Source organism: Staurois parvus, unplaced genomic scaffold (genome assembly GCF_062004578.1).
Source record: "Staurois parvus isolate SC_StPar_1 unplaced genomic scaffold, SC_StPar_1.0 ptg000018l, whole genome shotgun sequence".
Lineage (NCBI taxonomy): Eukaryota > Metazoa > Chordata > Amphibia > Anura > Ranidae > Staurois > Staurois parvus.
In genome coordinates, this window is record NW_028317814.1 from 23,752,501 (window position 1) to 23,779,055 (window position 26,555).

General features: G+C 44.3%; 1 protein-coding gene across 3 annotated transcripts in view; it reads left to right on the top strand.

Annotated features, from left to right (window-relative positions):
- CCNF (cyclin F) overlaps nucleotides 1–23,232 on the top strand; it is a 73,397-nt gene extending 50,165 nt beyond the window's left edge. The window contains exons 10-17 of one of the 3 annotated variants that reach the window (XM_089683086.1): nucleotides 2,194–2,358; nucleotides 2,467–2,590; nucleotides 11,116–11,296; nucleotides 15,279–15,366; nucleotides 15,525–15,624; nucleotides 17,612–17,745; nucleotides 17,864–18,036; nucleotides 22,803–23,232. In XM_089683086.1, the coding sequence (XP_089539212.1) occupies nucleotides 2,194–2,358; nucleotides 2,467–2,590; nucleotides 11,116–11,296; nucleotides 15,279–15,366; nucleotides 15,525–15,624; nucleotides 17,612–17,745; nucleotides 17,864–18,036; nucleotides 22,803–23,158 (1,321 nt within the window). In that variant the 3' untranslated portion in view covers nucleotides 23,159–23,232. The remainder of the gene's footprint in view (nucleotides 1–2,193; nucleotides 2,359–2,466; nucleotides 2,591–11,115; nucleotides 11,297–15,278; nucleotides 15,367–15,524; nucleotides 15,625–17,611; nucleotides 17,746–17,863; nucleotides 18,037–22,802) is intronic. The other 2 variants (XM_089683097.1, XM_089683091.1) reach the window with 2 other exon arrangements.
- The last annotated feature ends 3,323 nt before the right edge of the window (nucleotides 23,233–26,555 follow it).

Sequence of the window (26,555 nt, forward strand, 5' to 3'; positions counted from 1 at the left end):
TGATTGGCAATCTCAAGGGCAGTGAGTGAGGTGCTGGGTGGAGGTGGGGGTGGCGAGAGTAGAGAGTTGAAGGTGGAGAAGAGTCGGCGAGGATTGGAGGAGAGGGCCTTGATGAGGGTCAGGAAGTAGGCTTGTTTGGCAGTATGGAGGGAGGAGGTGTAGGTGTGGAAGGCAGATTTGTATCGGGTGAAGGCTTGTTGGGATTTGGTTTTGCGCCATAGTCGCTCCAGGGCACGACTGTGTCGTTTGAGGGTTTTGGTGTGATCAGTCTGCCAGGGCTGGAGCGGTCGGGGTCTGATGTTGCGTGTGGTTAAAGGCGCTAGTGAGTCAAGGGCTGTTGACAACGCATTGTTGTAGGCGGTCATAGCCAAGTCGGGGCAGGACAGGGGGAGGATGCGGTCATGGAGTTGATCAACTGCGGAGTGGAGGGAGGCAGGGTTAAGGTTGCGGAGGTTACGGCTGGTAGTAGTGTGACATTTGGAGGGGTAGGCATTGGAGGATGAGGAGATAGAGAAGGTAATCAGGTTGTGGTCAGAGAGAGGGAAGGGGGTGTTAGTGAGGTTGTGGGGAGCGCAGCGGTTGGAGAAGACAAGATCAAGGATATTACCGTCGGAGTGGGTGGTGGATTGTATGCACTGTGCAAGTGCAAAGGAGGAGGTTAAGTGGAGGAGACGGGCTGTGTCCGGATTGTCGAGGTTGACAGGGATGTTGAAATCCCCAAGGATGATAGTGGGTAGCTCAGAGGAGAGGAAGAAGGGCAGCCAGGAGGAGAAGTCTTCCAGGAAGCGGGGTATGGATCCAGGAGGCCGGTATATCACAGCAATCTTTAGGGGGGTTGGGGAGAATATATAAAAATTTCTTGATACATACATATATATATATATATATATATATATATATATATATATATACATACACTACGTGTTGAAATGCATTTTTATTACAAAATATATGAAAAATATTTTTAAAAATACATTTCAAATATACCGTATGTCTTTAAAAATACAAATCTACATTTTTGGAATGCATTTAATGTAAAAATATATGTTAAAAGGAATTTTGTATATGTTAAAAAAAATCTGAAGAATATATTTAAAAAATAGATATTTGTAAAATACATATTTTTAAAATATATTCAATTTTTTTTTTTTTTTTTTTTACATATAAAAAAGTAATTTTAACATATATAAACATACAGTATATTTGAAATATATTTTTAAAAATACTCTTCATATTTTGTAATAACGCATTTCTACATGCAGTGTGTATGTGTGTATACGCAAATGCTGCCACCAGAAAGTACAAAACCTTCCCTGTCTTTGCACGAGCACAGAAAATCACCTACACATGCGCAGATGTGCCAACGGAGGGTCAGACATAGCCTATTTGCACATGTGCCATAATGGTGGCTGATGTTCTGGTTTAACAATATTTTTTTCCTTCTTTTATCCAAAGTACTTCTACTATTATATGAAAATGTTTTATTTGAATCTTCGGGTATCTCCAAAAACAGGCCTCTCTGCATAGTCAATTATAACACAGAAAAACATTTCTGGCGTCCATTTAAATCCATGTGCTGCCTAGGCTTGTCCAAAATCAGTCAAGCAAAGAGAACGCACATATAAAGAGTGGTTCTGTATAAAACACAGCAGATTTCCACCTTCTCATCACATTTTCCCTTTGCACATGCTTGCACGTGCTTTACTTTAGGCTTGTGCTGTATTGAAATAATAATAATTTTCCGAGTTGTTGAACTTGCGTTCGCCAAGTATTCGTTTTCATTAAAGACATGGTTGCTTCTATTACGGGATCTGCGTATACATATTGATCTATTTATTTATTTTATTTATTACAGGTACTTATAGAGAGCCATCAATTTTCGCAGCGCTTTACATATATGTATTGTACATTCACATCAGTCCCAAACCCTTAAGGGGCGTACAATCTAAGGTCCCTAACTCACATTCATACATACACATACTAGGGACAATTAAGATAGAAGCCAATTCACCCACCAACATGTCTTTGGAGTTATGTATAATCCCTGTTGATACAGTAATATCATTGTAGATTCTATAAGCACTGTTCCATTATTTTTTTTTCATTGTCTTGGCAATAAAAGTTGTTTGGATTTAAAGACCGTGGTTGCTCCTATATGCCTGTTTTTTTGACTGCCGCCTCTATCTCCTTCAGGTATATCCTTATAGACTGGCTGGTAGAAGTGGCAACCATGAAAGATTTCTCTAGTCTGTGTCTACATATGACTGTAGGGTTAGTAGATCGGTACTTGAAGCTGCGTAGCGTACCCCGAGCACGGCTTCAGCTAGTGGGCATCGCCTGTATGGTAATCTGTACACGGTGAGTGTTTGGCGTCTTTTCTGCCTTGCCAATTAGCTGGCAGATACTTCTACTACTGTAAGATAACTTATCTAAAACAGAATTGACAATATTCCAATTATTTCACAGGTTTATTAGTAAAGAGATTCTGACCATCCGAGAAGCTGTATGGCTGACTGATAACACTTATAAATATGAGGACCTGGTACGAATGATGGGAGAGATCATCTCTGCGCTGGAGGGAAAGATTAGGGTAGGTGCTCTCTGCCATCCCATTCACAACTTACATAAGGTTACAGCTAGCCATAGATCATTATTATTATTATACAGTATTTATATAGCGCTAAAAGGTTTGCTCAGCGCTGTATATTATAGTGGGGGACAAAACATGAGACCATACAGTAACAATACAATACACAAGGGGTTCAAGGGCCCTGCTCTTTCGAGCTTACAATCTAGGAGGGGGGGGGGGATAGTGGTACAGGAGGAAGTGGCTGGAGTGGTAGGAGGAGTGGAGGAGATCGGCTGTTAGGTGAGGGTGGGGTGGGGTAGGCTTCCCTTTAGAGATGGGTTTTCAGGGTGCGCCTAAAGGTGAGGAGGGTAGGTGACAGTCTGATGGATTGGGGTAGTAAGTTCCAGAGGATGGGGGAAGTCCTGCAGTCGGGCGTGGGAGGTGGAGACCAGGGATCTAGAAAGTAGGAGGTCTTCTGAGGAGCGAAGATTACGGGTTGGGTGGTATTTGGGTATCAGGTCGGTGAGGTAGTTTGGGGCAGCGTTATGAATGGCTTTGTATGTCTGTGTTAGTAGTTTGAATTTAATGCATTGGGCAATCAGGAGCCAGTGGAGGGAATGACAGAGGGGGGTGGCAGAAGCGGAGCGGTTGGTAAGGTGGATGAGTCTGGCCGCTGAGTTCAGGATAGACTGAAGCGGGGATAGTCTGTGTTGAGGTAGGCCGGTGAGAAGGGAGTTGCAGTAGTCCAGACGTGAGATAATAAGGGAGAGAACGAGTTGTTTAGTAGTGTCTGGGGTTAGGAATGTACATATTTTGGAGATGTTGCGGAGGTGGAGCCTGCATGAGTTTGCCAACGATTGGATATGGGGTTGGAAGGACAGGTTTGAGTCTACAGTGACACCTAGGACTTTGGCTTGCGGGCTGGGACTGATGGTGGCATTGTTGGTTGTGATGGAGAGGGGGGGGGTCACGGGCTGGGGGGAAAATCAGGAGCTTGGTTTTGGAAAGGTTCAATTTGAGGAAATGGAGCGACATCCAGTCTGTCGTTCAGTAGGTGGGTGATACGGGCAGAGACTGAAGGGGTGAGGCGAGCGGTGGAGAGGTAAATTTGCGTGTCATCGGCGTAGAGGTGATAGTTAAAGCCGTGGGAGTGTATCAGTTTGCCGAGGGAGGTGGTGTAGATGGAGAAGAGAAGGGGCCCGAGGACCGAGCCTTGGGGGACCCCAACAAAGAGGGGGAGAGAGGGGGAGGTGGTAGCGTTATAGGTAACGCTGAAGGAGCGTTGGGATAGATAGGAGAGAGCGGAGTCTCTGATGCCGAGGGAGTGTAGTTTGTTAAGGAGGAGGGGGTGGTCGACTGTGTCGAAGGCCGCGGAAAAGGTCGAGGAGTAAGAGGACTGAGCAGTGGCCATTAGCTTTGGCGGTTAGCAGGTCATTAGTGATTTTGAGTAGGGCGGTTTCGATGGAGTGTAGGGGACGGAAGCCAGACTATAGTGGATCGAGGAGGTTGTTGTCATTGAGGTGGGCGCTTAGGCGATTGTAGACTAAGTGCTCAAGGGGCTTGGAAGTAAATGGCAGCAGGGAGATGGGTCTAAGGTCGTTTAGGTCGGTGGGGTCCAGGGAGGGTTTTTTGAGTATGGGGGTGATGTGCATGTGCTTTAGGGGGGAGGGGAATGCGCCAGTAGAGATGGAGAGATTGAAGATGTGGGTGAGGGAGCGTAGGATGGAGGAGGGTGACCGGAGGAGTTGTGTGGGGACAGGGTCAAGGGGGCAAGTGGTGAGGCGGGCTTCTGAGAAGACCTTAGTGACCTCCTCAGTGGTAGCAAGGCTGAAGGAGCGGAGTGTTGGGGAGGTTATAGTGTGCGGGACGTTAGGTGTGGTGGGGGGTAGGGCGGTTGAGAGGTCAGAGGAGGGGAGAGTTGGTGAGGTTATGATGGGAGGGAGGCTAGGTGGGGAGGTAGGTTGAGCGTTGGCGATGTCCTTACGGATTGCGTCGATCTTGTTATGGAAGTGGTTGGCAATCTCGTGGGCAGTGAGTGAGGTACTGAGTGGAGGTGGGGGGGAGAGAGTAGGGAGTTAAAAGTGGAGAAGAGCCAGCGAGGACAGGTGGAAAGGGTGTTGATGAGGGTTACGAAGTAGGCTTGTTTGGCGGCGTGGAGGAAGGAGGAGTAGGTGAGGAAGGCGGATTTGTAGAGGGAGAACGCTCGAGGGGATCTGGTTTTGCGCCATAATCGCTCCAGCACACGACTGCATCGTTTAAGATTTTTAGTGTAGTCGTTCTGCCAGGGTTGAAGCGGTCGGGGTCTAATGCTACGTGTGGTTAGGGGTGCTAAGGAGTCTAAGGCAGCTGACAGGGAGTCGTTATACACAGTAGTGGCCAGGTCAGGGCATGACAGTGGAAGGATACTGTTGTACAGACAGTCAACTGCAGAGTGGAGAGGGGCCGGGTTCAGGTTGCGGAGGTTACGGCTGGTGATGATTTGATGTTTGGCGGGGGAGGCGTTCTAGGACGGGGAGACAGAGAACGTAATGAGGTTGTGGTCAGAGAGAGGGAAAGGGGTGTTAGTGAGGTTGTGGAGGGTGCAGAGATGGGAGAAAACGAGGTCCAGGGTGTTCCCATTCGGTGTGGGTGGAGGACTGTGTGAGTGCAAAAGAAGAGGTTAAGTGGAGGAGTTGGGATGTAGCCAGGTTGTTGACATTGATAGGGATATTGAAGTCTCCAAGGATGATGGTGGGTAGCTCAGAGGAGAGGAAGAAGGGCAGCCAGGCAGAAAAGTCGTCAAGGAAGCGGGATACGAGTCCAGGAGGCCGATAGATTACTGCAATCCTCAAAGGGGTGGGAGAGAAGAGTCGGATGCAGTGGGCCTCGAAGGAGGAGAAGGATAGAGGGGGGGGTTTTGGGAGGACCTGGAAGGTGCTCAGCGGTGACAAGAGCACACCGACCCCACCACCTCTACGACCGCTCGGTCTGGATGAATGGGACCAGACGAGACATCCATAGGAGAGTGCCGCAGGGGAGGCGGAGTCAGTGGCTTGGGTCCAGGTTTCGGTGACCGCTAGGAGGTTGAGGGAGTGGGAGATAGAGGTCATGGATGGTGGTGAGCTTGTTGCAAACCAATCGGGCGTTCAGGAGTGCAATCGAGAGTGGAGGGATGGATGCGGGGAGGAGGGGGACAGGTATAAGGTTGAGGGGGTTGCGGTGGTTCGTGAGGGTAGGAGGGTGCTTAGTGGGTGAGTGAGGTTGTGAAGGACCAGGGTTTGGGGAGATATCCCCAGAGGTTAGGAGAAGAAGTGTGAGGAAAGTAAGATGGGAGCGGGATCTACACGAGCGCACATGCCTTCCAGTCCTGGTGTTTGGGTCAGCAGGAGAGTGAAGTATCAGCAGGAAGTGATGAGAGCAGTAGTAGGGAGATGGTAGCAGTGAGGGTGAGATGTACAAGTTTTGGGGTGGAGCAGAGGGGTAAAGAAATGAGATTTTGGGAACACAAGAATGTAATATGAAAAGGAGGAGTAGAGGGGACATATTACAAAGTTACGCGGAGTGGCACTCAGACTTGTAAGAGATGTTTCCCAGGGTGTTTGCTTGCAGTCTGTCCAGCGTGCAGTAGAGTTAGATGGATTGAATCTCAACCGGTTCAGCAGGGACCTGCCGGAATTTAGTCCATGTATGGGTAGGCTGGTTGCACTGAAGTAGATCTATTATTTCAGGTACTTATATAGCGCCATCAATTTACGCAGCATTTTACAAATATATATTGTACATTCACATCAGTCCCTAACCCTCAAGGGGTGTACAATCTAAGGTCCCTAACTCACATTCATACATACACATACTAGGGACAATTTAGACAGGAGCCAATTAACCTACCAGCATGTCTTTGGAGTGTGGAAGGAAACCGGAGTACCCGGAGGAAACCCACGCAAGCACAGGGAGAACATGCAAACTCCAGGCAGGTGGTGCCGTGGTTAGAATTCGAGCCAGCGACCCTAGTACTACCAGGTGGGAGTGCTAACCATTGAGCCACTGTACTGCCCATCTTTCGATTGACTTCAGTACAACCAACCTGTCATATTTTTTGCATGCGGTTACTGCCAGTGGTTTTAGTCGCCAGCAGTAATCATTGCGTTCTGCCAGTGGAGAAGGCTCCCTGTCAGCAGCCACAGTAGCGTTGTGGGAGGGATTTACCCTATCAACACAGTCCGTGTTTGCAGAAGAGAATCATCTATGGCTTGCTCTAATCTCCCAAGTAAACGTGCTCAGATCTGGCGATTGACCACCTGGAGTTGCATCATGGGAGAAGGGGCAGCACAGTGGCTAAATGGTTAGCACTTCCGCCTGGCAGCACTAGGGTCATTGGTTCAAACCCCAACCACGGCACCACCTGCCTGGCATTTGCATGTTCTCCCTGTGCCTGTGTGGATTTCCTCCGGGTACTCCAGTTTCCTCCCACACTCCAAAGACATGCTGGTAGGCTAATTGGATCCTGTCTAAATTGGTCCTTGTATGTGTATGTATGATGGGAGTTAGGGACCTTAAATTGTACACCTTCTGAGGGTTAGGGACTGATGTGAATGCAATATATATATGTAAAGCACTGCGTAAATTGTCGGCGCTATATAAGTACCTGAAATAAAGGTGGGAGTGTTATGTCTTCCTAGAAATATTAGGCACTTCACTTGGCTATTGGTGGTTGACTGAGCTGCCAAATGAGTGTTGGAAAGGCTAGTAGAAGTAGAGCAGGGGTGTCAAACTGTCAGCCCTCCAGCTGTTGCAAGACTACAAGTCCCATCATGCCTCTGCCTTTGGGAGTCATGCTTGTAACTGTCAATCTTGCAATGCCTCATGGGACTTGTAGTTTGGCAACAGCTGGAGGGCCACCAGTTTGATACCTGTGCAGTAGAGCATAACTGGCCACAAGTGAACCTGTTACATGGCAGTGAATGTAAAAGAACACATGTTCACTTCAAATACTGCGTGCATGGAAACAAGTTATGACCTTGAATACAACACAGAAAAATTGCCTTCACTCTGGAACAGCAGCACCTACTGATTGAATATATTATTGCAGCAAATCCTTATGTTTAAAAAAAAAAAAAAATGCTTAGAGGATTTTTTTTTTAATTTTTGAGCGCTGTCTTTTGTCTTTTTCCTCACCACCTCAGCCATACTTTGATATTTTTATGTTCCATCAGAAAGTTTTACTATTAGTTCTGCTGCAGGGTAATTTCTGGTTGGCCAATATTGATTTCTATTTGTGCTTTACTGTTCCTTTATCCACTATGTTAAATTAAATGACTTGTTTAATATAGTTTCCTCCTGACCAACGTCTCTCCTTTTATTGCACATTCTGACCCTTGTTCGCTTTTTATTATACAATGAATCATAAAAAAGTCTTGTGTGTACAGAGGGTAAAGGCCTGGAATTACCATTATCAATCTCAAGTGTCTTTGCCCTTGTCAGTGCTGATAAGAAGGCCCCTGTATGTAAGGTGTGGAAGATAACTTCTGTTTTTGCAGGAACTAAGCCATAGATTACAACATACAGTTTATTTATTACAGGTACTTATATAGCACCGCAAATTTACGCAGCGCTCTATATATATATATATATATATATATATATATATATATATATTTATTTATTTATATATATTTATATATATTTATATAATTTATATATATATATATTTATATATAGTACATTCACATCAGTCCCTAACCCTCAAGGGGCGTACAATCGAAGGTCTCTAACTCACATTCATACATACACATACTAGGGCCAATTTAGACAGGATCCAATTAACCTACCAGCATGTCTTTGGAGTGTGGGAGGAAACCGGAGTACCCGGAGGAAACCCACGCAGGCACAGGGAGAACATGCGAGCTCCAGGTAGGTAGTGCCATGGTTGGGATTTGAGCCAATGACCCTAGTACTACCAGGCAGAAGTGCTAACCATTTAGCCAGTTCCTGGTATGATCATTGTCCAAACAGATTACAAAATAAATGAATTAAACTTTTTTTATAAAAGATCCAGGGAGATAAGCGTAACATAAAAATATAGCTATCTTCTTTAACCAGAGGATTCCCCCCCCCCCCCCCCCTTCCTGACCAGGCCATTTTTTGCGTTACGACGCTGCGTTACTTTGACTGGCAAGTGCGCGGTCGTGCAATGCCGCACCTAGATCAAATTTACAGCCTTATTTTCCCACAAATTGAGCTTTCTTTCGGTAGTATTTGATCACCTAAACGGTTTTTATTTTTGTGCTATAAGCAAAAAAAAAAAACGACAATTTTAAGAAACAAAACTATATTTTGAACATTTTGCTAATAAACATGTCCAGTAAAAAAATTTTAAAAATCAAATTTCGTCATAAATTTAGGCCAAAATGTATTCTACTACATGTCTTTGCTAAAAAAAAATCCCAATATGTGTAAATTAATTGGTTTACGTGAAATTTATAGTGTTTACAAATGGCGGTATATATATATACTGGGAATTTTGTTTTTGTTTTCCTACTAGTAATGGCAGTGATCAGCGACTTTTAGCGGGGCTGTGGCCAGCATTCTGACACTGGGGGAGGGGAACTAACTTGGTGTCACTGACATCCCCAGTGACACCAATACAGTGATCAGTGCTAACAAACAGCACTGACACTGTACTAATGCCACTGGGCGGGAAGGGATTAATGTGAGGGGCTATCAAGGGTTAACTGTGTGCTGGGAGTGTTTTTACTAGGGGACAGGAGGGGGGGGGTGTCAGTGTGGGAGGAATAGTGCCCCATCATTGGTGTCAGTAGGGGAGGGGGAGGAATAGTGCCCCATCATTGGTATCAGTGGGAGGAATAGTGCCCCTTCATCGGTGTCAGTGGGGGGGGAATAGTGCCCCATCATTGATGACCGTGTGGGTAGGGGAATAGTGCCCCATCATTGGTGTCAGTGGGTGGGGGGGGGGGATAGTGCCCCATCGTTGGTGTCAGTGGGGGGAGAAATAGTGCCCCATCGTTGGTGTCAGTGGGGGGAGAAATAGTGCCCCCATCGTTGGTGTCAGTGGGGGGAGGAATAGTGCCCCATCATTGGTATCAGTGGGGGGGAAATAGTGCCCCTCACTGGTGTTAGTGGGTATTAGTGACACCAATGATGGGGCACTATTCCTCCCACTGACACCAATGATACTTACCTTGCTGACTCCTGCTCCAGCCTGGGCTTGCTCCCTCCCTCTCCCATCTACAGCCAGCATACCTGGCTGCAGCAGCACCATCTGCACGGTACAGACACTTACCGTTCAGCTGTCTTCCTTCTCCAGCCGCTCCTTTGCTCGATCTTCTTTGATCTTCGTGCTGCCGCTTGGCTCCTCCTCTCCAAGCTCCACCTCCTCGCTGGTGTGGCCAGATGGCAGGGGCGGCATGTCATCCCGCCCACACATCGCGGTCCAGGGAAATGTGGGCGTATCTGCATGTGGGCGGACCCGCCTGGAGACGGATAGAGAAGCGGTGTCTTGGTTCCTCAGACCGTCGGAAATGTGTTTTTACTTGGTCTTAGGTGACCCCTGTGAAAGGGTTGTTCGACCCCCAAAGGGGTCGCGACCCACAGGTTGAGAACCGCTTATCTAGGGCAAGCAAAGGGTTAACTGTGTGCCTAACCAGTGTTTATGTGTACACAGTGTGGTGTTTTTACTCCGCAATGTGCTGGATTTTATTCCCTCCTTAGGGAAACAAAATCCAGCACATCGCCGCTGACAGGACCCAGCTCTGCCTTGTTTGCATAGGCAGAGTTGTGTTCTGTCTCTCTCCCAGGAGTTCAGCGTGTGCCAGCAGTCATCCATTGGCCAGCACACACTAATCGGCTTCTGCTGTGACGGGAGCTGGGCCGGGACTGTGCACTTATGCCCCCCCCAAAACGTGTGTGTGTGTGTGATTTTGCACAGAGCTGCCGCCCTGTAGCAGTACATCTGCTATAGGGCAATCGGGAACTGTTTATGCTGGCAGTGAGAAAGGAAGGTATTCCTTCTTTTCTTTTTCAGGTATAGCTGTTTTCAATTACAGGTAGGTAAGGTTTAAAGAAGACCATCTAGTTCAACCTATATGCATGTCTGTGTATTTATGTTGCCACCCGTTTCTATATCCCTGTACAATGTGTTTGCTGAGAAACACATCTAAAAGATTTTAGAATTTATCTACACTCCCCGTTGACATCACCAACTGTGGAAGGGAGTTCTACATCCTTACCGCCCTGACAGTAAAGAACCCCTTACACAATTTGGGATTGAATCGCTTCGTCTGCAGCTTCATTGTGTAGCTGCATGTCTTCTTTAGAGACTTTAGATTAAATTGTTTTCTCCCAAAGATACAGTCACCGTGTAAAGATTTGTATACTGTGCTTATATCTCTTGTTAAGCACCTCTTCTGCGAGAATGTTTCATTTTTGTAGTCATTCCTCATAAATGAGGTATTTCTTATTTTTATTGACTGGATATCTATAAAATCCATAAATGTTACAGATTCAAAAACAAACCAGTAATCTAAATTTTGCTTTTTTGTGTTTTATAGGTGCCCACTGTAATTGACTACAAGGATGTTCTGTTTCATATTGTATCGGTGGACAGGAGCACAATGCATCTCTGTAGCTTCATCTCTGAGCTCTCCCTGCTCTACACAGAGCTCTCTGTTTATTCTCCGGCTCAGCTTGCTGCTGGCGCCCTGCTGCTAGCCAGGATCCTGCACAAACAAGGTGGGTCTGCACTGTCACTGGATTTCTGTTTACATGCTGCTTTGCATTGCTAACAGCCTACAGCTTGTAATGGAACTTTGCCAAAAAATGCATTTGCTTAAGATTTCAATTTTGTAGGAGGATTAAACTTAAAGGGCTTTGTGGAGTTTTTTTGTTTTTTTAAATACAACTTTTATTTTTGTTCAAAATATTAAAGCGGAGGTCCAGTGGGAATTTAAAAAACATAAGTCAGCAGCTCCAAAAACTGTAGCTGCTGACTTTTAAAAAACGGACAATCACCTGTCCTTCCATCCCACTGTGTCTTCACACCGGCTGGGTTGATCCATTGTCCTTTCTCTTCATTGTGGGCATCTTCAGTGTGGGCACCCGGATGTGACAGCTTGCGGGTGCCCACTGTGCATGCGCAAGTGGCGCTGCGCTTTGTGAATGGTCCGTAATCTTCTGGGACCTGTCACGTGTCCCAGAAGATGAGGGGGAGGACAACTTTTGAGGAGGTGGAGCGATGTCCGGTCTGGTGTGTCGCTCAGTGGGTGTGTGATTCGGGCAGAGACTGAGGGGGTGAGGTGGGGGGTTGAGAGGGGTTGGGCTCCGTTTCCTCCACCCCCCTCTGCCAATCCCCACTGGCTTCCGATTGCGCAACGGATCAAATTCAAAATCCTAACACTGACGTACAAAGCCGCCCGCCATACTGCCCCGAACTACATCACTGACCTAATATCCAAGTACCGCCCAGCACGCACACTCCGCTCCTCACAAGACCTCCTTCTCTCTAGTTTCCTGGTCTCCTCCTCCCATGCCCTCCAGGACTTCTCCAGGGTGTCACCCATCCTCTGGAACTCCCTGTCCCAACCCATCAGATTATCACCTACTCTCCTCTCCTTTAGGCGCACCCTGAAAACCCATCTCTTCAGGGAAGCCTACCCCACCCCCTGCTAACTTGGCGACCTCCTCCACTCTTCCTACCACTCCATCCCCCACAGCTATCTCCTCCTGTGCCACCATCCCCTCCCTCCTAGATTGTAAGCTGGAAAGAGCAGGGCCCTCGATCCCCTCATGTTTTGCATGGTGTTGGTATTGTTCTGTCACATGTTCTGTCCCCCTTTGTAATGTACAGCGCTGAGCGAACTATTGGCGCTTTATAAATACTGTATAATAAATAATAATAACTTCCGATTGCCTAGGCAAAAAGCAGTTTTAGATCAGCTAGAGAACAGCGATAGTAAATCAGAACCACTTGCAGAATTGAGTGATAATGATTTGAGGGGAAATTCGTCATCAGACACTGAAAACAATTTTGCGACTTTGCTCAGTGATGTGCGAACTTGGCGCTCTATTTCAAATTTCAGTGTTTTTGGTTTGATTATATTATTGAATTAAATTTATTATTATATTATTTTTTATGATTATTTATTAAATTCTAATTTATGATTTCCTGTTTCACATTTTATCCTACCCGGGATGTTTACTAGACTCTTGTTCGGACAGATTTCAGTGAGTTATTCCTCAGAATTACAGGCCTACTATAAAAAAATGACAAAAAATGTACCACTTTGAGCACAGAAATACTGACATAATCAGGCCACTAGGGAGGCTACCCAGGCTGACCTACTGCAGTATTGTGAATAAATTAACCTATATTGTATATTCACCCAAATAGCAGGATATCAAATTGCACACACCAATGAATGGGTCGAAGGTGGGACATAGACCCATTCTAGCATTGACAGAAGCTGTTTTAATTTTCAGACAGCAGTGGCAGTCAAAAACTAAGCAAACAGTGCCCAGCTTGGCAACCTCTTTTATTCTTCATTCTGTGTGAATGGGGCTGCAATGGGCTAAGATGAAGGGAAAGGACAGTGTTTTGACCAGTGAACACATCAGTCAGCATTGTTGTACACTAAGCTGGCTATATATGCATAACTTTCTCATTCCACGCTAAGCACTGCAGATGGCTGAATCTCTCCTGTAGGCTATTGTATTCTGACAGCGTGACTGTCAGAATACCTCAACAGTGACTGCATCTGATTGGCTGCAGTCACTGTTCAGCCGTCAGTTCCGACCTGGCTCATTCAGTCTTCAGATCAGTTTGTTGCAGTGGGTGGTGCTGACAAATCCACCGACAGATCCAACTGAAGCTGATTCAGCAGGAAACGGACAAAATTTGAGACATGAATGGCCTGGCCATAGATGGATCAAAATTTGGCCAGTACAGCAGGAACTGGGTGAATTTCGATCCATGTGTGGCCGTCCCAGATCGCCTTCTGTTGAACTGTTGGAAAACGTTTCTTGATCTGTGGCTGCAGCCAATGGTCAGTATATTTTGACACAGAGGAGTACCACTTGTGTGGATGGAGGAATCTGTTTTTGAGGGGGAGGGGGTTGGCTGAACAAAAAAAAGAAAACAATCTATGGCCACTTTAGTTCCAGGGCCATGCAGAGGATGGGGCTACCAGGAACTAAAGTGATTTAGTTTTTAGGGCCAGTTGGGAAAGATGGATGCCAATTGGATAATTAGAAACCCTTCATGTTAGCGGAATCTTCTAAATTTGTTTATATTGGACAAATGTGCCATTAGGAGATATGTTTATATCAGGTAAATTAAGATACCGTATTTATTTGCTCCATAAGACTCACCTAGGTTTTAGAGGCAGAAAACAAGAACAAAAAATATTCTGAACCAATGGACTGCAGACATAGTACGGCAGATGACCAGAGACTGCGGACACAGTACAAGAGATGACCAGAGACTGCGGACACAGTACAGGGGATGACCAGAGACTGTGGACACAGTACAGGAGATGACCGGAGACTGCAGACATACTACAGGAGATGACCAGAGACTGCGGACACAGTGCAGGGGATGACCAGAGACTGCGGACACAGTACAGGAGATGACCGGAGACTGCGGACACAGTACAGGAGATGACCGGAGACTGCGGACACAGTACAGGAGATGACCGGAGACTGCAGACATACTACAGGAGATGACCAGAGACTGCGGACACAGTGCAGGGGATGACCAGAGACTGCGGGGACAGTGCAGGGGATGACCAGAGACTGCGAACAGTGCAGGGGATGACCAGAGACTGCGGACAGTGCAGGAAATGACCAGAGACTGCGGACAGTACAGGGGATGACCAGAGACTGCGGACAGTACAGGGGATGACCTTAGAATGCAGACCTTTGGGGAGGGAGGTGGAGCAGGTACCTGAAATTGACAGGTACCCGCTCCCACTTCCGCGGAGCTGTCCTCCCTTTAGTGTGGGCACCTGGTTGACAGCCGGGTGCCCAGTGCGTATACGCAAGAAGCGCTGCGCTTTGTGATTGGTCCGGCGTCTTCTGGGACCTGTCATGGTTCCCAGAAGACGCCGTACCATTGACAAAGCGCAGCGCTTCTTGCGCATGCACACTGGGCACCCGGCTGTCAAGCCCAGAGCCCACACTAAAGAAGCCGGCGCGGGAAGACTGCGCAGCGCTGGACCAAGGAACAGGTAAGGTTCTGCTGCAGAGCTGAGTGGCCGGCCCGGTATTCTGACATGGCGGCGGTGGAAATACCGGACCGGCCGCTCCATATTTGCTCCATGAGACGCACTGACATTTCCCCCCTTTTTTGGGGGGGAAAAAGGGCATCTTATGGAGTGAAAAATACGGTAATTAACCGATATTTTTACCAAGAGCACACACATGACAAACTGTACCAACCGTGCCGTATGTTGACGTGCTGCCATGGAACACCTAAATGGTGAAGCTCTTTTGAAAAATCTGTGCTAATGTAATTGTTTTGGTAAAAAATAATGTTGAAATATAGGATTGGGTGCAGCATGCTGTCTTCTTCATATATGCGGAACTACATTTAATCTGTACAGAGCACCAAGATAAACGGGAGGTTTTTTTTTTCAGTATTTATTTTTGCTTTTAGCTGCTTTAGGCACATTTTAGCTTTTGCTAATGGTGGTGTTTTCTCCTTCTGTCTTTCCTGCAGCCCTTCCTTGGCCTGCCCAGCTGGTAGAAAGTACAGGCTTCACGCTGGAACATCTCACCCCTTGCGTTCTTCTCCTGCACAAGAAGTGGTGAGTGTACTACATCAACTAGGCTGAGATAACTAAGGCATGAATCACTATTGGCTGTCTTCCCATGTAAATATATCTGTCTAGTGACTAATCTCTAGCTTGGTAGAATTGTCTTTAGACTGGTGATACCGGAATGAAATGTTTCTCATTTCCCATAGCTTCCATGATGATGCACCTAAAGACTACAGGCAAGTGTCCCTCACTGCGGTGAAACAGAGGTTTCAGAATGACCTCTATGGTCACATCAGCACTGAAAAGGTGAGACCCAGGATTAATAAAGAATTACAGGTGTTATGATTAAAAGTCCTCGCAGAACTGTTGCTTATCCACTTGACCTTCGCAAGATGTAACCCCCTTCATGACCAGGACATTTTTTTTTTTTTTTGCTATTCTGCACTACTCTACTTTTAACTGGTAGTTGCACAGTCATGCAATGCTGTACTATATATCATTGTTTTTCACACAAATAGATCATTGTAATTTATCATTGTAATACCACAAATGGTGGTATTTGATCACCACTGTGTTTTTCTATTTTCCTTATATAAATGAAAATTTTGAAAAAAAACAAACAATATTTTTTACTTTCTGCCATAAAACATATCCAATAAAATTTAAAAAAAAAATCTAATTTCTTCATAAATTTAGGCCACATCTGCTACATCTTCAGTAGAAAAAAAAAATCTCAATAAGTGTATATTCATCAGTTTGCGTGAAAGTTCTAGCGTCTACAAAGTGTGTGTGTGTGTGTGTGTGTGTGTGTGTGTGTGTGTGTGTGTGTTGAAATTTTTGAACAGATAAAATGGTATAAAGTGAGTGCTCCTAGGTAAGCAGCTAAAGCACTAAAGGTAATCACAGTGTACCCATAAAATGACAAGTAAAACAGAGTGCAGCGCTAAAATATATAAAGTGCAAAAGAAAATGGTCCGTGATTAATATATTGATTCATATGAGCAAGTCCCAAAAGATAGCTGATGAAACAATGGAAAAAATGCGCACTCACCGGACGCGCATGGAAAATGCGCATATAATTAATATCCACTGGAATCTTTATAGTAGATGAAGAGGGTAAACTTCAATCTGTAGGTCAATCAGCCTGGGAAAATATATAGGAAGTCCGGAGGTCCCCTTAAGGATGGTATGGTGCTCAGCCAGAATCCAAAGCTCCGTCCCTCTGGTGGTGGTAGGTCAAACTACAGGAATCCTGCAAGTTGATTTAGCTCCCAATAGGAGCCAAAAAGACAGGTGCCCATAGTGTAGTATTTTTATCAAGTTTATCAAGCTCGGGGTAAAGTTTCAGCACCACAAGCGGTAACCCCGAGCTGCACTCGGGAATATCCTGCAGCATTGCTTCGGGATCTGTTCTTCACTTACCTTGTCCTGCGCTCCTGTGATGTCCCTCCGGTAGTGTCCCCGGCAATGTCCTCCAGCCAATGCCAGCATCCGTCTTCCGGGTTCCATTCCCTGTGACGTCGGGACGTACAGGGGACAGAGCGGCGGGAAATTTGAAAATGTTAAAAGTGACATTCACTAAATACACTAAAATCACATAGTATAACATTACTGTATCAACCCATTTCACATACATTTTGTCCCGAGTGCTTTGTCCTGTGCCCTGCCTGCATTTTTACAGTTCTTTCTGCCTGGAAACTGAGAAATGTCCATGGCGTCCAAAAAGCGTCCCTTTAGGTCAAAAGTGGTTTTAGACCGGCTAGAGAACAGCGATAGTAAATTAGAACCACTTGCAGAATTGAGTGATAATGATTCGTGGGGGAAATTCATCATCAGACACTGAAAAAGATTTTGCGACTTTGCTCAGCGATGTGCGAACTTGGCGCTATATTTCAAATTTCAGTGTTTTTGGTTTGATTACATTATTGAATTAAATTTATTATTATTATATTATTATTTTTTATGATTATTTATTAAATTATAATTTATGATTTCGTGTTTCAAATTTTAACATACCCGGGATGTTTACTAGACTCTTGTTCGGACAGATTTCAGTGAGTTATTCCTAAAAATTACAGGCCTACAATAAAAAGACATATTTCTATGCAAAAAAATGTACCGCTTTGAGCACAGAAATATGGACATAATCAGACCGCTAGGGAGGTTAAAAGAACCCCTCACCTATTATCACTGCAGTACACAATGAGCAGGATCATCCCTCTGGTCTTGCAGGTAGCTTGTTTTGGCAGCAATTAAGTATTGGCTAAATTAACATTGTGATTGCTGTTGTCAGCAGGTGATGGACTACAGCCAGTTATGTGCTTTGCTCGGGATTTCCATCCAGGATTCTGAAAACTCTACAACAATGCCTAAACTCCCTGATGGCCATCCCTTTCTGTGTTCTCCTGCTGGGAACAAGACTAAAAGGTATGGACTGATTTTCATTGAACAATGAAGGGAGCCGTATTTATCAACAGGGTGGGCTAATACTGGCTAACACATGCCTAGAATATGTGTTTGGTAACTAAGATCTTACTTTTTACAGACGTAGAGAGGATAGCCTGCAAGAAGACCGGGATAGTTTTGTGACCACACCCACTGCAGAACTATCCAATCAGGAAGAAGCACTGCTTGGAGACTTCTTAGACTGGAGTCTTGATTCTTCTTGCTCTGGCTATGAAGGGGATCGGGAAAGCGAGGGAGATCGAGAAGGTGATGGTGAGCTCAGTTTATTTGTTCTTAGACTTATCTACATGATGGTGTCCCAATGCAGCCTTTTTCAACCAGGGTGTGTTCAGGGATGCAAATGGAGAAACAGAAAAAGGGCGCACCGACCTAGTGCATTATCGTTTAAAATAATTTATTAAAGAAACAAAAATAGGTATCATACTCACAATGGACTTAATAACACAGGCATGTCAAACTGAACAAGGTGTATGATCCAAACAACATCTGAGTCCATACAATGGGAACCCTGGATGACCAACCTCTAACGCGTTTCGAGGACACGGAGCCTTTGGTTGGCTCTGAGGAACAGGTTGTGTCCTCGAAACGCGTTAGCCAGTTGGTCATCCAGGGTTCCATCGTATGGACTCAGATGTTGTTTGGATCATACATCTTGTTCAGTTTGACATGCCTGTGTTATTAAGTCCATTGTGAGTATGATGCCTATTTTTGTTTCTTTAATAAATTATTTTAAACGATAATGCACTAGGTCGGTGCGCTGTTTTTCCATTTGTATCCAGTGTATTCGGACCACCCCGGTCTGTTGAGGGCAGCAAGCAGTGCATATTCCAGAACATTCCAGAACATTCCTATTGGGTCTACTGAGTCCTTTCCTAGCGCAGGAGTAAAGTGTTTGTTGTGTTCAGGGGTGCCTTGGGGAGAAAATGCCTACAAATTGCCCAAAAATTGTACACAAGCCAGCGGATGGCTCAGGCTACCTTTTAGTGACGCAAAGCCACAGGTTTTCATTGTGCACTACTACAACCTTCTAGCCGCTGGTGTCCTAACAACCAATGACATTACGGTTGATAAGGAGGACGTTTTGGTGTATGCACAGCATCCCCTACTATGCCCCTCTCCATCAGCACTGGGGTCACATTATCTGACTGAGGGGGATAATCTGAGGCAGAGGAGTAGCATTGGAATGCCAGTCAGTATCTGTGCACAAAGGCGTATTTGCTGTGGAAGAATAAATCATCTCTAACATTGGGTGTCCTACACATGTGGAGGTTGCTGTGTTATGTAAAACTTTGTTTCATTTTTTACATTTTTAGAATGGGGTGCCTCAAGATTTGTGCAGAATTTTAAAGGGTGCCTTGACTGAAAGAAGGTTGAGAAACACCGATCTAATGGTCCCTGCAGACAAATTAGGTGCCTATTAAGCATTTTCTGAATAGCTGAGGGCAACTGAAACACCTGTGTCATGGGCCCTGTGTGACGGGAGTGACTTTGGGTGGGGGGCCCATGGAACACAGCTCACTTTGGAGACGTGGGGAGACCCCTGTCTCAGCTCCCCATATCCCTCTTATGTGTAAATCACCCTGTGCCTGTTAGGGGTACAGGGTGATCTGTCCTAATATTGTGTGGGGGGTTGTTAAATGTTTAATGTCAGGTGGTTGCATCAAATTGTTCTATGGTGTGTCTGGCTTGGGAGCAAACTATTATGGGATGCATGTGTTTATGTGTATTAGCTTTGTGGGGGCGGGGGGTCTCTAGCAGTCCTCCCTCCTGATGGGTCTGTCTGCTGGTGTGAAGTTTGAATACCTGTGTGTCTCTTGTTACTAAATGTAGTTTGCCCCACCCAGTGTCATAATGCAGGGAGGGGAGATTGATGGTGTTGTCTGGATCTTGAGGTATCAATAGTCACTAGTCTCGTGTTCCAGAGCCTGAGAAGCAGCTTCTTGACGGAGATACCCAGTCGTGAGTTGCTGGGGTCCTTTACACCCTGTCTATAGAACAATAGAGACAAAGGGGTTGATTTACTAAAACGGGAGAGTGCAAAATCTGGTGCAGCTCTGCATGGTAGCCAATCAGCATCTATCTTCAGCTTGTTCAATTAGGCTTTGACAAAAAAAAATGGAAGCTGATTGGTTTTTATGCAGAGATGCACCAACTTTTGCACTCTTTAGTTTTAGTAAATTGACCACAAAATTTCCTTCCTCTGAAATCCTACTACAGGTAGGAAAGTAAGCACAGTCCTCAGGTGTTATAGGGACTTTGTGAAGTAAAACGCGTGTTATTAGGCCCTGATGGAAGCATTTCCTGAGTCAATGGCCACATAGCAGGTGGTAGTGTCTCCATAAATAGGTCTGGCTTCCCTGTCCATAAAGAGGAATCGGGAAAGGAACAATTTGTATGATATTACAATATATAAGCATCACCCCTATTTTAGTGAATACAAGCGGCGCATACACTTCATAATGCTTTCATCAAACATCAATTATCACTCATATACTATGTATCATTCTTTGTCTTCACCATTATTTCACATATTGCCTTTGTTAAAGCATAATCAAGAGGATATCCATTAATTAGACCAGGAGGTTCCTCCAAGAATAGCCCACTCAGTGATTGGTTGCCAGGATAATTCAAAAACTCCACTCCACCATATCATGAAAAGAGAAGAAAAATATCCGCTCCAATAGTATATTAACCAAGATAAATGGCTTTTTTGCTCCAAGTAATGCAATTACAAAATTAAAAACATCAACAAGCCCAAATTATATGTCTTTGTGACATATCCGCCGTTCCGGAGGTGGTGAGAGCACCATGCGGTATCTGCTTGTCACAAAGACATATCATTTGGGCTTGTTGATGATGTTTTTAATTTTGTAAGTGCATTACTTGGAGCAAATAAAGCCATTTATCTTGGGTAACATACTATTGGAGCGGATATTTTTCTTCTCTTTTCATGATATGGTGGAGTGGAGTTTTTGAATTATCCTGGCAACCAATCATTGAGTGGGCTATTCTTGGAGGAACCTCCTTGTTGTGTTTCACATGATTGTCATATGCCTTTAAGTGTTCTAATTTGTCTCTACTCCTCCCTTTCCTTTGGTTTAGTAATGCTGTATAGATAGCCCACCCCTTTTCCCAGTAAGGCATTTCAGCTTCTAGCCTCATGTCATGAAGCAGATCACATTATGATCTTTTGACCTATCCGATGTTCATTGTTGTAAGATTCTCAGTTTATGGAATAAACTTCACAAGATCTACAAGGTGTCATCCGATTGAGTCACTGACTGTGGTATTACTACTACAACTAAGATTGTATCACACTTTCAATGCTTAGAAGGGCGAGACAGGACAATCCTGGTCTAATTAATGGATATCCTCTTGATTATGCTTTAACCATTTGCCGCCCGGCCTATAGCCGTTTGGTGGCCACAAAAATGCATTTCCTTTCCGGGGTGTACGCCATTTGGCGTCCTCCCGCACATGCGCAGTTCGCGCGGTTGCAGAGCACGGCGCGATTTGTCAGCGGCCGTATACCTCAGACACGGTCAATGACAGATCTGAGTACCGGCCCCTGTTGCCGGTACCATGTGACCTGCTGTGACCAATCACAGCAGGTCACATGACCGTTGTATACAATGGATGGCTTCATGTCATGTGATTAGCTGTGGCCAAATCACAGCTAAGCACAAAAAAAAAAAAAAAACCTGAATGAATCGATTTAATTCAGGTAAATGCTTGCTTATGGCAAAGTAATTCTTTGCTATAAGCAAATTGTGTAAAAAAAAAAAATACTGATCACTTCCCCAAAGTAGTACAATGTTACTATGGTAACATTGTACTATGGTCATAGTAAAATATGAAAAAAAATCTTAAAAAAAAATATATATATATTTTTTTTTCATACTGTCACCAGTCAGTGTCCCTGTTCACCACCATGCCAGTTATATGATGACGCTGTACTGCACTGGTGACAGTATGTAAAAAATAAATAGTGAAAATAATTTTTTTAATTTTTTTCATTTTCCGAAAAATTATGACAAAAAAAATACAACTTCAAAAAACTCGCCATGCCTCTTATGAGGTACGTCGGACTGTCTACTTTACAAAAAGGGGTCATTTGGGGGATATCTGTACTGTTCTGACATTCTTGGACCTCAAGAAATGAGATTGGCTGTCAGTACTTCAGGATTGATCAATATTCAGATCTATACCATAGTTTGTGAACTCTATAACTTTCCTACAAACTAAATAATACATCCTAATTTGGGTTATTTTCACCAAAGACATGTAGCAGAATACATCTCGGCCTAAATTTATGAAGAACAATTATTTATTTGTAAACTTTTATAACAGAAACAAAGAAAACGTGGGGTTTTTTTTTCAAAAGTTTTGGTCTTTTTTTGTTAATTTATCAAAAAATAAAAACCCCAGCAGTGATTAAATACCACCAAAAGAAAGCTCTAGTTGTGTGAAGAAAATGATAACATTTTAGTTTGGGTACAATGTTGTATGACCGCGCAATTGTCATTCAAAGTGTGAGAGCGCTGAAACCTGAAAAATGGCCTGGGCAGGAAGGTGTAAAATTGCCCGGTATTGAATTGGTTAACAAAGGCAAAATCTGAAATAATGGTGACGACAAAGAATGATACATAGTATATGAGTGGTAATTGATGTTTGACGATAGCATTATGAAGTATATGCGCCGCTTGTATTCACTAAAATAGGGGTGATACTTATATATTTTTGGATTTTTGAAATAGGTTATAGTGGCAGCAATATATATTTTTATTTAGAGGCTAAATATCTTTTTTGCATCAGGCGCGATATAGTGACATTTGGATAAATATTTCAAGGTGGTCACTTATAGACCATAAATATTACAATATTCCATTTTATTGGGTTATTATTGCAATCTAGCATAGGATCATAATGATGTAAAAGTTTTATTTAAAAAAAAAAAATGCCAAAATATCTGCCAGATTGCGTTTTACAAATTATTTTTGTTATCTGTGTTCTTATAGTCACTTGTCCCAGCGGTATCCTAGACATCTCCCTGATCAACCCAGAAGAACATCACTGCCAGGACTCCAGTGATGAGGACGCAACAAACCTTCCGCTGCTACCTCCAAAACCAGACCTCTCATTTCATCCTGTGATAATCGGCACAGACAATAGTTCAGGCTACTCATCAGTCAGCAGTCCCACTACTTCTCCTGCTGGCCTTCCCTTTACCCCAACCCCAGGACTACCCCACAACAAGCCGACCCCTATCCCTTTCCCCCAGCCCAGCCCAACTCATTTCAAGGCTTCCCGAAGGCAAGTGAAGAGGAAAAACCAAGCACAGCACAGTGACGAAAATGTTGCTGATCCCTTGTAAAGGAACCCCATCTTCAATAATGTACAGAAAAAGTTCTATATGTAAATATATATATTTTTGTCATTTAAAAGAAACTTGCTTGTTGATCTGATTTGTATATCCTGGTTCAGGGTATTGCAGAGTAATGAACAATTTCATGCCAATCTTTTATCTTGAGTTGGGTTACAAGTAGGGATATTTAGGAATCCAGAACTGTCTGTAGTTTCTTTTTATATTTAAAGTAGAACTCCGGGCTTACATTTTCCTAAACGAATGAGTCGGGGATGTCCTGTAAGTGTTTTGCATGGGAAACACTGCTTCAGGTAGCTGTACTCCTATTCAATTTCACACACGGCTTGACTTCTCCTCAAGGATGCCAACCTCAACTGTACACGATGATATAAAATAAATATTCCGGATGGGTACACACCTTGATCCACTTTTTATTGTTTCCTGCAAAAACAGTGGGGGAAAGAAGGAACAGGTTGTGTGTTACATGAAGAGGTTGACGCATTTCACGCTCCCACTGGTGTTTTATCATAACGGCAGCGGCGATAGGCGAACGTCAAGCTTCAGCAGCAAATTTGCAAACTGCTAAAAGGCTTCAGAAGAGAATCACTCACATTAAAGTACTTAGAGGACATCACTGACTCTCATTCGTTTAGGAAAAGTGAGGCTGGAGTCCAGTCCCGACAATGTCCAGTGTCAGCTAGACTCCTAATCAGCAGCCCAGCTATCAGTGACACCCTGGGGTCCACATTTTGGTGGCCACTCATGGGGATTATATGCAGCAACCTTATAAGTGCCTTAGTAATGCCAACTGCTTGTGACAGACATGTATACAAGGCGCACACAGAATTGACTACTTTTGGGCTGTGACCAGTGCTAATATAGATGAACTGGAAAAGGATCTTCACCCACTTTGCATAATATAATACATTCCCCCACCTTTGACACAAACTTTTTTTTTTTTTTTTTTGCAAGATGGTTGACAGACCTCTGCAGAAGGACTACTGGTTCCACATAGGGAGCAAGGCTTTATTCTCTACAGCAGGAGTGTCAAACCCCTATTCATCACGGGCTGTATCGGCATTATGATTGCCCTCATAGATGTCCAGAGCACCCCACCCCTATTACATCAGATGTCAAGAATCTCACACCCTCCCTAACAACACCGTGCACCCTCTTTGGGGGCAGAGCTGGAAAGCAGAAAGTGCAGGGTCTGCAGGAGGACCATAGGAGGAGTGGAGTCAGTTACCAGAGTCTGCTGAATGCTGAGACCAGGGGAGGCAGAGATGAGGGGGTGTGGCAGGTGCAGGATTTGGCAGAGGAGTTCTATTTTCCTCACTGCTGAGACAAGGTGGGGGCAGAGACAAGGGGGTACCTGCAGGAGAGGTGGAAGGGCCATATGAAATGGCCTGGAGGGCTGGATTCAGCCCACATACCTTGTGTTTGACACCTGTGCTCTACAGCATGCTGGCAGGGTCTAGACTTTTTTCTATTCAGGCTGTGACCGCTTTCTAAAGAAAACGACCTGTAAGGCTCCTGTCACGCAGGGCCGAATTAGATTTGCTCAGTAAGGGATCTGTCTGCTCCAGGGGCGGTTGGCTGTAAATGGACCGGCTGTCAATTTACACCCGACTGCCCTCTGATCCGGTCAGCCTATATGTAGGGGGGATGGATCCCCTTCCATTTTTGTTTTAGTGGACCATATCGGATTGGAGATAGGCAGGTGTAAACGAACACAAGTCTGTTTACACCCGATGGTCCATAGGAATACATGGACCATCCAATCAGGTCCGCCTGAAAAACTGACAGGCGGACCTGATTGGAACGATTATGTGAAAGGGACCTAAGACACTGCGCACCTTTAGTTTTGATGCTTCTAGAATATATTTAGCTGATTTGGGCTTTATTCACAGTGAAAGGCTAGGCTGATGCATTCAGAGGCCGCTAAATGCTGGCCAGTATCCATAACCACCTGCCGACCGCCCACAGCAGTTCCACTGCGGACATAATGATCATAATGTCATTCATAACAGCTTTGCTTCTGGTACTACTAAACTGTGATTGGCCCACAGCTATCATATGATACATTGGCCAATCACAGCACCTTGTACCATGTGATTAGCTGTAGCCCATCATAGATCACTAGTGTTCTGAACTATCATGTCAAAAAATTACAACTTCAAAAAACATGCCACGCCTCTAATAAATACCTCATTATTATTATTATACAGGATTTATATAGCGCCAGCAGTTTACAAATACTGTCTACTTTCCACGCTATATCTGGATGCTATAACTTTCCTACAAACTAAATAATATACACTGATTGTGACTTTTTTTTTTACCAAAGACACATAGCAGAATACATTTTGGCCTAAATTTATGAAGAAATTATATTTTTTTTTTATTAGATATGTTTTAATAAAAAAATTTAAAAAATTCTGTTTTCAGTATTTTTTCAAGAATAAAATAAAAAAAACTAGTATCAAATGCCACCAAAAGAAAGCTCTATTTGTGTGAAAAAAATTATATAAATGTAATTTGTACACAGCGTTGCATGACTGCGCAATTGCCAGCTAAATGATCTCAGTGTCAAATAGCAAAAAATGGCCTGGTCATGAAGGGGGTAAAATCTTCCGGAGCTGAAGTGGTTAATTGCATTTGACTGTTCAGATGCTTACATGTGAACAGCAGTGGCACTGTGTGCATGTAGCTATTTTCTTTGTCATTCAATGAAGGACACAGCCATACTTCATAATGGATGGATTCCTACAATTCACTCAGAGAAAAGGATTTTACGGTAAGTACAAAAATCCTGTTCGCTCTGCCAACAGAAAAAGCCAATTCTCCCCAGCAGCCACCTGTATGAATGAAGCCTTAAAGAGACTCTGTCACTGGCCTAAAAAGACTACAGGTAAACAAACAGACAATTCTATATTTTGTTTGCTTGCAGCCCTTTTTACCTTCACATAAATGATTTGATAGACTTGCCATATGCCTTTAAACTTGATAGCAAATTTGAATCAAACCCTTAGCACAGTTCCTTTCCTCCTTGCACGTCAAGCCATCTCCCCCTCTGGAAATCTCAAATGATCTGTGCTGGCCCAGCTCCTCACCTGCCTACATAACCTTTTATATAGCTTGCAGGGGAGGAATAAAGGGTAATACTATATAGCAGTACTCACCTTTTTGAGACCAGTGCCTAGTAAATTCTTCTAAAACCTTCCATGTCCCAACAGCAATAAATTAAGTTTATATGTACACAATAAAAGCATGGGAATGCAAAGCATGTATTGAAATACTGGGTGGGGCTGGGTGTTGCTGTGGAGGAATAAGGGTTGTGGAATAGATTCGGGGTCCGTGCATCAGGCTTGGTGGCCTTGTAGGGAATGAGGATTTAACGGGGGCT